Source organism: Cyprinodon tularosa, unplaced genomic scaffold (assembly GCF_016077235.1).
Source record: "Cyprinodon tularosa strain WSP-4 unplaced genomic scaffold, ASM1607723v1 ctg141, whole genome shotgun sequence".
Lineage (NCBI taxonomy): Eukaryota > Metazoa > Chordata > Actinopteri > Cyprinodontiformes > Cyprinodontidae > Cyprinodon > Cyprinodon tularosa.
In genome coordinates, this window is record NW_024038232.1 from 536153 (window position 1) to 549613 (window position 13461).

General features: G+C 35.7%; 1 protein-coding gene across 1 annotated transcript; it reads left to right on the forward strand.

Annotated features, from left to right (window-relative positions):
* The first annotated feature begins 204 nt into the window (after positions 1-204).
* On the forward strand, positions 205-13123 carry mybphb (myosin binding protein Hb). Its single transcript, XM_038278487.1, has 12 exons — positions 205-471; positions 2080-2151; positions 2236-2370; positions 3714-3881; positions 6542-6630; positions 6711-6906; positions 6987-7126; positions 8368-8527; positions 10618-10754; positions 11754-11940; positions 12068-12119; positions 12788-13123. The coding sequence occupies exons 1-11, from the start codon at positions 276-278 to the stop codon at positions 12097-12099; spliced, it is 1512 nt and encodes a 503-aa protein (XP_038134415.1). The 5' UTR covers positions 205-275; the 3' UTR covers positions 12100-12119; positions 12788-13123.
* The last annotated feature ends 338 nt before the right edge of the window (positions 13124-13461 follow it).

Sequence of the window (13461 nt, forward strand, 5' to 3'; positions counted from 1 at the left end):
ATATCTTGCTATAAGGAAGGTAAGTAAGAAAAAATATATATTTATATATGTGCTGATCCATGGATGATACCAAAAAGGCTCTGAAGACGCACTCTGTTCAGACATGATGCTTTGAGTCATCCGTTGGGTTTAGTATCTATTACATGCAGCTCATGAAAGGGGTGGCGACTCATCGTGCAGAGCCATATATAAGCCTCTGATTCCCCCGAGCAATGATGGCATTGGATACAGTCTGAAGGGCTTAACTGAGTTGGGAATTTGCTGCGACCTCCAACATGCCGTCCAAGCCTGCCCCGATCAAGAAGGCGGCCAAGAAAGAACCAGCCAAAAAGGAGGAAAAAGCTCCAGAGCCAGCCCCTGAGCCCGCCCCGGAGCCCGCTCCTGCAGAGCCTGCACCGGCTGAAGCCGCTCCGGCTGAAGGAGCGCCTGCTGAAGGAGAAGCGCCTGCTGAGGGCGCTGCCCCTGCAGAGGGTAATTTCCAGCGCCTCGTCACCTGGCTTACAACGATTAATGCAAGACACACCATCATTTATAAAATATATCCATGGATAAACCTGGGATTTGTTTTAATGATGTGAAAACGTGTTTGTGCAAATCAGATTAGTGCGCACCTTTACGCGCCTGTGAGAGTGGCTCTATGTTTCCTTCTGAGAAGTTCCAGCCTATAAGGAAAAAGAAGTGAATTAGTGAATTCCTTTCTCACCCCATGGAAATAAGCACCGTAATAGTGACATAAAAGTGAATCATTTTCACCTGACACTGCAGATAAAAACCAGTTTTAGTTTGGGACACCAATTAAGAAACCTTAAAGTAAAGTGCGACTAAAATCCGACATTATTTGGTTTACCCTTTTTAAGGATAAGAAGAAAAATAGTTTTATATGTATTGTAATATGTAGTTTCTTATATATAGTATCTTTACCCAGCTAATTCTGCTTCTACTAAAATTTACTGTTGATGCTTCTGTAAATCAATTATTTTTCTATTGATTGCTGAGGTGTTTTTTCCTTTTACATTTACAATCTCAATTTTAGTTTTAATACTGCTTGCTGACCAAAGGTTGTGACCTCCTTTTAAGGTAAAATACCCAATTTTCACCTAATTTCTGTATACTAACCACTTTAGTGTCTATAGAATGCCAAAATTGCCAACATATGGAATGAAATCAAATTACTGTTTTACACATTTTATTTTCAAAATGTAATGTGCTTTCATTTATTTAATGTAAATATATTGATAAAACATAATATAAATGTCTTAAATATATAGTAGTACCCACAGTTGTTTAGCAGTGGCTCACTAACTTTGAGAAGTATGACTTTCAGATTAAATTATTTCACGATATGCTGCTACAGGCTGCTGTGAAATAATAATGTATGCAGTGAATCAAACTATATATTTTTTACTTATACATTTTCTGATTATGATCTAAAACACGGTGAATTTATTTCAATCTCAACAAGTTTTTATTATTTTTTATTCTGGTTCTATTGGTTCTCCATATAAGTCAGCCGCTGCATCTGCTACTTCAGAATCCTCAGCTGCTGCTTCTGCTGCAGCTGCAGTTTTCGCCAAAAGTATAACAACAACAAGTGGAGCATCTAATCTTAAACTGTCCTACTTTAACAGGAAAGCTATTTTCTCTGTTAGGCGTCTGTTTTAATCTACAACATCACCAACTATTCATGCAGAAGGGGGAAAAAAATATATATTACTATCGCCTTCACTAATGGTAAAATACAAACCAATACAGAAACAGTGTAAGCCTTTATTATTATCTTAGTGAAGCTAAGTCTAGGGCTTGGTCTCTTATGATGATTTTTCAACTCAACCGTTGCTTGAATTATTTGTAAAAAAAAAAAAAAAAAAAGTCTGCTTTAAGCACTAATTATTGATATCTAACATTTAATAATATTTGCTGATGCTCCTGCTCCAGGGTCTGAGGCAGCTGTTAATAGTGAACCACCCAGGAAAAGTCCTTCTATACATTCATAGGGATATACATTTATAAAATGCCTGTATTAAAATAAAACCTTTAATAATTTTACAAACAATAATACAGCTGTCTTTTCAATATTAGGAGAGGCTCCTGCTGAGGCACCTGCACCAGAAGAGCCTAAACCACCCACTCCTCCACCTCCTCCACCCAAAGGTAAGGTTTTTTTCTGGGAGAAAAAAAAGACAGAAATCAAACGTTTTTCAGCTAAATAATTAACATTTTACTGGTTATTTCCAGAGCCTACAAGCGCTCCTGTGGATCTGTTTATTGAAGACAAAAATGACACTTCGGTGACCATTATTTGGAGCCAGCCTGAGACCGTCGGGCCCTGTGGTCTAGACGGATATGTCATTGAAGTTTGCAAGGATGGAAGTAAGTCCTTTGCTCCTTTCAAGTGCATGCACTGAAAAGACTGACCTTAGAAATGTTTTTATGAGCTGTTCAGTAGACAGCTGTTTTTTACATTTACTAGTATATTTATGTCTCAGTTTTCAACACAATGACTAACGCTCTTTTAGATCCATTGAGGAAAATGTGACATTGGTTTTTTATTATGGGTCAGCCGTATCAGTTACAGCTGTCCCTGAAGTGTCCGTCTTAGAGTTATATCATTAGCTACCTAACTTCTCCCTAGAAGGGAAGAAGCATTTCAGGGCTGGTGTGTTCCTGTTAAAGGTCCTGCTTTTAGACTAACAGTGGTTGAGTGAGCGTTTCATTTAGCAAATACAGACAATTCAGTGCTAAATGCACAAATTGTCAAATGCACCATTATTTCCATTACAAAACTTTATCATTTTTGGTATTTTATTTGGCATTATACATAAGACTATATAACATTTATGTGTGACTCATTATGGAGTGCAAAATAACTTACTTTTGCGCCAAGAAAAGTGAATCCCTGCTTAGCATAAGTTTGGTATTGTTGTATATGTTTTGGGTTGTCTTTACGTCTAATAACAGCCTGCATGGTTAGATCAAATCAAGATAAATGGATGTGAAACTGAAGAAATAAACAGATGGTGGACCAAAAACTATTGACTTGAATTGGTTTTTACAACTGGAAAATAATACTATAAATAAAAAATAGTCAAATAATAGATTTGTTAAAAAAATGCAAAGTCCACTGATTTCTATTGATTTTTACACAGTATTGTAAAAGTTTGTAAAAGAAGAAAGCCTCATTACAAGATTGGTTATTCTGGTCAAATGTAGGACTTGTGCAGATTTACCTTTTGACTTTTTGTTCATGCAAAAAAAAAAAAAAAAAAAAAATCAACATTGCATTATTTCAATTTCCGACATGCATGAGAATCTTATCTCGCGATAACATTGTCAAAAATTTTACTTCTCTTTATTAGAAAAACAAGTAGCTAATGTATATAGTTAAGCAATCAGAAGGGTTATTTGTAAAATAAATGTCAATAAAATAATTTTAATAAAGATAAATAACAGTGTTATTTGAGGAAATAAATCAGTTTTAATACAATATTATAGAAGACATTTCAGCTGCTTGGCAGAGCAATCAGAATCATTGCCAAGTTTCTGTTTATGACCTCAAGAATAAATTAATCCAATAACATACCATTGAGAAAGCTCTTGTATCCATAGAAACTTTTTTTCCACATTGGTCTGCATTTACTGAATAAATGCTTGTGTTTTTGTGCAATACTATCACAGCGCTGTAGACTTTACGCTTTAACATTATCTTTATTCAGCTGAAGATTGGAAAGCTGTTAATGAAGACCTGCAGAAGTCCAGTCGCTATGTAATCAAGAACCAGACCACTGGTGACCGCCTGAAGATCCGGGTGGTAGCTGTGAACGAAGGAGGCCGCAGCCCCCCTGTCACCCTCCCTGAGCCCGTACTGGTGAAGGAGGTTGCTGGTAAGAAATGTTTGGTGTTAGATTAAGCTGAAAACATTTTGGTCACATTTTATTTACAATTTGCAATCCTATAATAAACTATGTCTGGGAAGATGTTAGAGTGAAAGTAGATACAAGAACAAATACCATCAGATAAATACAAAAGACACGAGTTTAACAAAATCTTGCTAATGTATAAGCACTATTTACATGTTTTAGCTTTTTTAATCTTGTTTTTAAATACAAAAGGAATGTCTCTTATTTGTTAATTAGGCTAAAACTAAATTGGGACAAATCTAATATCGATGTGGCCTAAATGGTTTACAGCCATAAATTATAAGTAGGAGAAACTCAGAAATGATTTCTTCTCAGCTTTCCTGGTCCGTTGAAACATACCTGCAACATGAAGGGATACAACTTTGTACCAGTAACTCCTTCCCACTTTGAGCTGAAACACCTATCCTTCCCGCTGCAGCATGTGATAAGTTGGTGGTTACCCTGACCCTGTACATCTGACGTTGTTAATCTGTAGCAATTTACTTGGTAAATGCTGATTAGACCCTGAGGATTTAAAAAGGATGAGCTGTGGCACTTTGGTTATCTTTCAGATTGGTGTTATGCTTAAAGAAGTGGAAGCAAAGTGGGTGGAATGGCAACATGATCCCAGCTCAGCTGGCGCTGGTCTCCACGATGCATATTCACCATACCAGATGGTCCTCAATTAGCAACAATTTACTGAATAGTCTCTGGCAGATTTGCTGCAAATGTTTGGAAAATAGCTGTGATATACCTGCTGGTAACAAATAGTTTTCTCTGGGAGTTTGGAGTGAGTAGGGATCTTTGCCAGGACTCATGCTGAGGGAAGGGTCAGACTAATTTCTGCTAGATAGATGGTGTCAATCGGTCTGACTTAAAGTAGGGTTGGGCTATGAAGAGAAGAGGGGAGGGGGTAGTGAATTCCAGTGGGCCCCATCTCCAAGAAAGGGGGTGTTGGCTCTGACTTCTCAAATTGCACCCAAATCTCATGGAAGCTCCTGCAATTAACTGTTTATCTTGCAACATACTAAAGACTTTGCAAGGGGAATACTCATTAAGCATGATCCGTATCTGAAGTTTATTCTAACTTTACTGAGAAACTACAATATGTATATATTTATTTTTAATAAATCTTTTTTTTTTGTAAAGTATAGACATTGATAGCATTCCCCTGTTCTCTTATAGTTTTTTGTTATGATTTTTTAAAAATAATTCATTGAAGATTTTAATCTTTCTTATGTAACTTTATCTCCAAATTTGATGTGAAGGAGGGAGCTGACATGGTGAGTGCTACAGTATCCCTTCTTTATTTAGAGTCCTGACAAATGTTGCTGTGCTTCACTCAGCAGGTGGTGACCTGCAGGAATATACTTCCAAGTGCCTTAACAGGGGCTTTGGTGTCACGTCAGAAATCAGAGCAGAACACAACCAATTTATATATATTTAAGGTATCATGAGCTAACTTTAACCTTTCGGAAAATAAGGCTTTGTAGAGAGAATAATGGAATTATGGAGTAGATTACATATTCTGTCTGGTTACCGCTCTTATCTCACCATCTTTAGCTGAGTTGTTTAAATGTACATTATGAGTTTGTTTTTTTTTCCATTACAGCTTCACTAGTTTTAGTTTTCCTGTAACTCTTTATGAACAAATGCTGTTTAAAGAGCAGGGATTAAAGTGGCTTTTTAATGAGATGCCAAGCTAGTCCCTTAAAATCTGAAAATGCTAGGCAACACTGGATCATAAGTTGGGCAAAGAGATCTTCTCTGTACAATGTCACATTATTGATAAATAAATAATTCACCACATAATCGTAAAGTAAAACACTAAAAAAAAGCAAAATCAAGCCAAATTCTCCTGTCAGATTTTTTTTTTTACTTATTGCTGTTGAGTGTCATAGTGTGCAGCACACTACTATCAGACACTTTTGGAGACATACTGTACGCTAAGTGTTTGGCCTAAGACGTGTTATTTAAAAGTTAATTTTACCAAAAAGTTCTAAAAATAAATGTAATCTTATGAGCAAGAAAAAGGCAATAAAACATTTTCTAAAAACTGCTCTTATTATTCTGCCATTAAGACAATGGCAGAATAAAACTCATTTATTAACCTTTAATGAGACCAAGTAGAAGATATTTGGTCTAATTGTATGACAGGGCGGAAAAATGTTTTGAATACAGGCTATCTACCATAGTTTAAACTACTCAGAAAAATAAAACCATGGTAACAAATATTCATTTAGAAAAATGGAAATAATTAAACTAAATAATTAAACTTTTTAGTATCCTAAAAAAATTATGTGTTAAGAGAAAAACCTTGCATTCAGCAGGCTGGTCACTGTGTTCTGCTCATTAGATTTGCCTACTTACTGCATGTAAACTGGCTTAAAATTAGCTTTGCAGATATAAACTCTGTGACTTTTTAATATTATTTGTGCGTAATGGAACTTTTTAAATTAACTTTTTTGTTCAGATTTTGTTGGTTTCATGTTCTGTTTGCTGAGCAAACTCCTGAGATAAAAAAAGGCTGCATTTAAACTTTATAAAAGCAGATATTTAAAATAAGCAAGATATAAATAAACTCTGCATTTGGATAACTTTTAAAAAACTTTACTGTTACTGTTATATTACATTTATTTCTACAGATCGTCCTAAGGTCCGCTTGCCTCGGTTCCTCAGGCAGAGATACGTCGCTCAAGTTGGGGAAAAGATCAACCTGACCATCCCTTTCTCTGTAAACACTATATCAAAATGGATCTCACCACACTTAATAAAAGATACAATATTGCTGATGTTATTTATTTACTTTTTCAGGGCAAACCCAAACCTGTGGTGTCTTGGACAAAGAACGGCGAGCCCCTGGACAAAAAGAGAGTGAACATCCGCAGCACGGAAAGAGACAGCATCCTGTTCATCCGTGCATCTGAGAGAGACGACTCTGGAGTGTATGAGATGTGTGTGAAGGTGGATGACTTTGAAGACAAGGCCTCGTTGATCCTTCAGATTGTTGGTGAGTTAAATCAACACAAAAGGGTGTCAAGGATTAACATGCTACAGTCTGACTATGAATTTATGAATGATGACCCACAGAGCTGCCAGGACCTCCTGCCAGTGTGAAAATCGTGGATACCTGGGGCTTCAATGTTGCTCTAGAGTGGACTCCACCCAAAGACAATGGAAACACTGAGATCACAGGATATACAATCCAGAAGGCTGACAAAAAGACAGGAGTAAGTTCTCCACATCAGTGCTTACTAGTCTTAATAGTCTGCAAAGGGTTTAAATCATTTACAAAAAAATATCAGAAAATTGTTAGATGCTTTGGATCTAAATGTCCCCTGAGAATAATCAAGCTTTTCCCATAATTAGCTGTAAGTCTTAAGGGTTTATGTCTGTAGAAATGTTCTTCTTACATATTTCTTTCACTATTGCTATCACATGTAATCACACAATATATCAACTCCTAATAAATTCCTTTTGCAGGCAAAAGAAAGCATCTCTCCACCATATTGCTACTATAGCAAAAGTTCTTTGTGAAGTCGATGTATTCAGGGTTCACTGTTATAAACCACATTTCATTTTAAATTCTAAGTACTTTCTTCTCTTTTTATGGTTTTTACTGTAAGACTCATAGGAAAATGCATATGGTTCTTCTGATTGTTTGCTTTAATAATGGTTTTGCTAATGTCAGATATTATGTAATAGTCAGTCATTCTCTCACATGAGCAAAGAAAGGATGGAAGATTTGTATCGTATCCGTACCAAACCTTTTTCATTTTTTTCAATTAGATTTTTAAAGCTTTCAAGATTTCATAACCTAGTCTTACTTTAAATTTCTCAATAACTGTATCATACCATAACAAACCTCTGAGAAAACCTCTATATTTAACCTGAAATTAAATGTAATATAGAGTGTTTGTAGGCTGCACTTATTAAGGAAGCCTAGGTTCCTCAGTGTTTGCAGGAAGATGCTGCATGCCGTCTATGAGTCTGTTATGGAGAGTGAGATCTCTTGCCACCATTTCTTTGGAGAGGAACATCAGAACCAGGAACTTATAAAAAAAAGTGTCAACAGCCTCATAAGGAAATCTGATTCTAGTCTTGGGACTAGTCTAAAACCTTGAGTATCCTTTTCAAGAAGACTCTTAAACAGAGTGTCTTAAGTCAGAGGCTTCTATGGATGTGCTGTGAGAAGATGCACTGCTGGAGATCTTTCCTATTCCCAGGCATCACTATATCCAACCTCTGTTTGAAGAAACCTGGTAGATAAAGGGTTAAAAAATACCTATATAATATCCTTTCTGAATGTTTTTTAAGCTTAAATTTCTTAAACTGAATTTACTAATTAGGTGAATTCTAAAGGCATTTAGCCTTGCTGAATTTTATTTGGTGGTTATTTAGGTCAGAGAGCTAAAAACCAATCCATAGAAGTTGGTATCCATTTTGATTGCTTTGTACTTTGGTTTTCCAGGACTGGTTCACTGTTCTGGAACATTACCACAGACTGAATGCAACCATATCTGACCTCATCATGGGAAACACTTACAAGTTCAGAGTATTTTCTGAGAACAAGTGTGGAATAAGCGAGTCTGCTGCTGTTACAAAGGAAGAGGCTAAGATCATGAAGACAGGTAACACTTTGTGTTCTGCTGTAGGCGCTTCTGCTTTGCATATGTAAAATGTATGCATGTTTGTTTATTAGTGAAAAGGCCATAATTTTGACCATTTGAGACTCATTATGTTGTTATTTTTCAAAAATAAAAAGATTTCAGAATAAATGCTGAAGAAACTAAGTATTAACGAACAAAGATCAGCAGAATATTGAAAGAATTTATGCTGCAAGGAAACAGTTGGATAGGTTGAAAACATCAGTAAGTGATAAATAGTCTCAGTAGGACCATTTTGCTCTATAAACAATGGGACTATTTGCTATTAAATAAGATTTTTAACTGTGGCTGCAACACTGAGTTCAAGTTGTGACTTTTTTTTTGTCAGTTATTATCATTAAACCTTTATGCTAAAAAAGACACTACCCCATGCAGATAGTTGATTTGTTAAGAGACACACCTTTCTGGTAAACAACGAAATAATAAGGCTTTTTTTTCCTATATCATCCCAATTTAAAAGCACTGTTGTTTTTAACTGTTTTTGATTTTTACAATGTAACAGGCTCACTCCTGTCTGCTTGTTTTATTTTACAAACGATGCATATCTTACATATATTTGTTTTCTATACTACCTTAAAGTCATCTTGACTTTAGGACCTTTCACAGAATTATTTTCACTGATTTAATTCATAAACAGTGTCTAAACAGTGTATAAGCCAGAGACAGAATCTTATTCTCAGATGTAAAATTCTATGAAAATTGTAAAATGGTATATATTGCTTAAGTAGGGATTTGAAACTTAAATTGCATATACCCCAATATAAGGAAGGTTATATACCCCAATGCAACCCCCCGCCATAAAATGACCAGTTAGGAAGCTTGTCCTGCAATCTGAGGGTCACCACATAGAAACCCAGCTCTCTCCATCTTAGTCATTGTGTCCTTGGATAAGACTCTTCACTCATACTGCCTACTAATAGTGATCAAGGACCCTGTGACACTTGTTTGCAGCAGCCTGGAGTCTGTCAGTGTGCCCCAGGGCAGCGGTGGCTACACTGTAGCTTACCACCCCCTGAATCGGTGAATAACTAAATATAGGGCAAACCTTTTTGGAGTCCTCTAACTTAACAGGTGCTATATAAGTGCAGGTCATAGTTTTTAATGACGTATATGTTTTTAGCATCTGACAATTGCATTGATTTTTTTTTATTTGTTTTTAAATACAGTGTGTTGGGGATGTCCTGATCCGGTATTAATATCAGTCCGATATTAATATTGGATTTTATTGGACAGCATATTAAATCTCCAATATTTTAATCCTGATAGGAACACCATATTTCTGTTAAACTTTCTGTTTCTGATCAGATAATTTTAGATGGGTCAGTTGCGTTCATACACTTTGTTGTTGACTTACGTTCTCTGATTTAGTAATATTACTTGATCAAATCTTTCCTAACATTCTACACAATAAAATAAGTAATAAAAGCTGGTATGATTCATACTAATATCATATTGGATCATTATTGCTATTGGCCAATTCTCAAAGCTGAAATATTGGCATTGTAGCGAAAATGAAAAAGTTGTACCGGGACACCCCTACAGTGTGTTGTGCAAATGACCCAGTTTCACAAATAATGAAAAAAAAAGTTTGAAATGAGATGCAGGCTGTTTAAATGGGGAATAGATTCTTTGTTGATAATCATTAATATTGACAAACATTAAAAATATACATATTTTGTTGCTTTTTAGGCAGAAAGAACAAAAGAAAAAAAACAGAAAAAAGCTTGTTTTCCTGCATTAGTGCCTCATAGGGCAGATATTAGGCTGAGGTTATAAAGACTATAGCTAATATTTAATACCCTCTTTCCTTACCATAAATACGGTTTTTAATAGATTTGTGTGTCTTATTAGCGAAACAATATTTTAACATGTTTTGTTTGTGGGAAGTTTTGGGAAAACTTTTGGGAAAAATACAATACATATAAAACATGAGCAGAGTTTCTCATTATTGATAGATACCACTCTGATCTGGACTGGTTTTCTATGTTTGTATCTAGACACCTTGACACCATCAATTTAAAGTTAATCCTTAACGTATATTTTCCTTTCTTTAGGTATTGACTACAAGCCGCCTGAGTATAAGGAGCATGACTTCAGTGAAGCACCTAAGTTCACCACCTCTCTGACTGACAGGGCCACCACTGTTGGCTACAACACCAAATTGCTATGCTCCGTCAGGGGATTCCCTAAGGTACCCTTACAATGGAGTAGTTCATGTTTGAAAATATATGTAATCAGCAATGGAATGAGGATGATGAAGGGAATTATGTTAGAAAACACCAGCAAAGAGGGAATTCTGTATTTTTAAGGTAAGGTAACAGGAGAGCTTCAGGTTTATTTTGTTTAGAAATTTTGCATTTAGGTGAAAAAAGTGTTTAGAACTAAAATACTTTTAAGATTACTTCATAACACTGATATAAAAACAGTACCGTTTTGTGTTTTTTTCTATATATCAATAGAATTTGTATATAAAGGCTTTTTTTCAATGTTTTAGATCCCAAAGTAATGAGAGTATATTGGTTATATGCTGTTTACCTGTGGTATAATATATCCATAAAAGATGAAGAAGATTTTCAAGCTTCTTTTGTCTGCTGTAAAAAAAAAAAGTTAGAAAGAAATTAGGTGAAGATTACTTTAAAAATCGGCTATTTCTTCATCAGGCGCCTTACTGTGAAGGGGATGTTTTTAATACACAAAAAGTAATTAAGTCAGTTAGAATTTAATTCCTTAAACATCAGGGGTGCAAACCTCATAGATATAAATTTTGGCTACTTGTCAGTATCAGCACATCCCCCCCATTGCTCTTGCATTGCTGTCAGTGCTCAGGCTTTGGCCTAACAATGTGGAAGATATTCACCTGCCTTCATTAGCTTGCCGTCTGAGCCTCTCACCCTCTCTTTTGGCTTATAATCAGCTGGGTCTCAACAGGGTGAAATGTCAACAGAATTCTTTTTTGAGGCATTGGAAGAGGAGAAGCAGGTGGATAGGGAAGCTTGGTTAGATGTTTAACATTCTGTTTGGGGCCCAGGGAGGTTCTCACCATATCGTTGTCATTAAACGTCCCATACCACGAGTGTACTGTGTGTCTTCCTTAATCAAAGCTTTTTTTTACTGTCTTGTCATGTATCTGAGGCCTTCAAATAGCATGCTAATTGTTTGCTGGTGTTGTGATGTGACATTGTGTTAAAAGCCCAAGATTGAATGGATGAAGAACCAGATGGTTATCGGAGATGACCCCAAGTTCAGGCAGATCTGCGTCCAAGGAATCTGTTCTCTGGAGATCCGGAAGCCTGGAAACTTTGACGGTGGTGTGTACTCCTGCAGAGCCAAGAATGATCACGGAGAGGCAGTAGTCAGCTGCAAGCTGGACGTGAAACGTAAGTCAAGATTTTAAACTTTTACCATTTCTTTGAATTCATGATAGGTTGAACATGTTCTGTGTTTAGAAAATGGATATTGCCGGTTGCTAAGCAGTGCGTCTAACATAAACCTTCTGTTAAACAGAACCAATCAATCCAGATGCAGAGAAGAAGTAAATGGACGTCTGCACAAACAGGTGAGAAAATCATATGAAAATACTTGATGTGTTTTCACTTCATTTTTATACTCGTTTATGGAAATTATTCCAAAATAGGTTGCTGCATTTATACTTTAATCTTTATCAATCATATTCCATGCAAATGAAACACTCAAACTCCATGTTGTTCAAGTGGGATATATAAGGACTAATTTAACTCCAGCTTCCTCTGTGACATAAATGGAAAAGGCTGTCCATATATGGAGGTCACTAAACTTGGCCTCTGCCACTGAGAGGGTCTAAGCAGAAGCACTCATAAATTAGATCTATGATGGCTCCTGCTACACTCAGTCTGGTGACTTAATCACATTTCCTTGACTCAGCAGGCGTGTCTTTCAGTACATACAGTAATTTAACGTATAAGGTATTCTCTTAGTACTATCAAAAGAAATATTTTTGGGGCCTTTGCACGTGTAAAAGTGTTTTAAAAGCTAACATTTGTGTTAAAGTATCTACATATACTTGTAACTGTTGGAAAAATCCCAACATTACTAAACAGCAGCTTTTTTTTTCATTGTTACAATTCTAAAATAAGGAGCAGAAGGTCTTTGCAGTTTAAGGTGTGTGTCACTTTAAGTGTTTCTAAAGCAGCTGTCCACATCAATAAAACAGATGGTAAATTCCAAACTATTTTTCTGTCATCACAGGATTGGTTGGATACTGGAAAGACAGCATCTACAGCTGGTGATTCTACTACCAATGGATTTAAACCTTTGACGTCTTATGGAGTTTAAACATCTATTAAGATGAACAGTGTTTGTCATCGTTTTATGCCTAGAACTACAAGTCCAGATCCAAATCCATGACATTTCCCCCACATATTCTCTCAGTAATAATCATTACATTATGACACTTTCAAACGTTGTTTTACTTTAACAACTTGTCAGTTCTACTTAAATTAATTTACTGTTCCTCATAGGAGAACTACATGTAACATCTGTGTTTATGTCAATAAATAATTTAATTTCTGGTTTTGTTTTTTATATTACAGCAAAAATTGTGTGTCTTCTTAGTCAATTCAACTAATACATCTGTTAAGCAGGAACTCCACTGGCTGATGAATAAACCTGTTTGAAGGCAATTATGCATGCAGCTGGCATGTACTGCATCGTTTGTTAACAAGGTGATTTGAACTTGAGACAGGCGAAAAAATATATTGCGATAATAAAATGAAATACATGCCTTACTACCTTAAATGTTAAGATTAATGGAAATGTGAAAATAGAAGATACAAGTTAATAATAAATAGATTTCATTAACCTATCATGGCATAAGAGTTAAAAAAAAGTATATTACTCTTTAATTTGGGCTAATGTGAGCA

Coding starts and splice junctions, on each gene's coding strand:
- mybphb (XM_038278487.1), top strand. CDS start 276: ATGCCGTCCAAGCCTGCCCCGATCAAGAAGGCGGCCAAGAAAGAACCA. Junction 3,882..6,541: donor ACTGGTGAAGGAGGTTGCTG/GTAAGAAATGTT, acceptor TTATTTCTACAG/ATCGTCCTAAGGTCCGCTTG. Junction 8,528..10,617: donor GGCTAAGATCATGAAGACAG/GTAACACTTTGT, acceptor TCCTTTCTTTAG/GTATTGACTACAAGCCGCCT.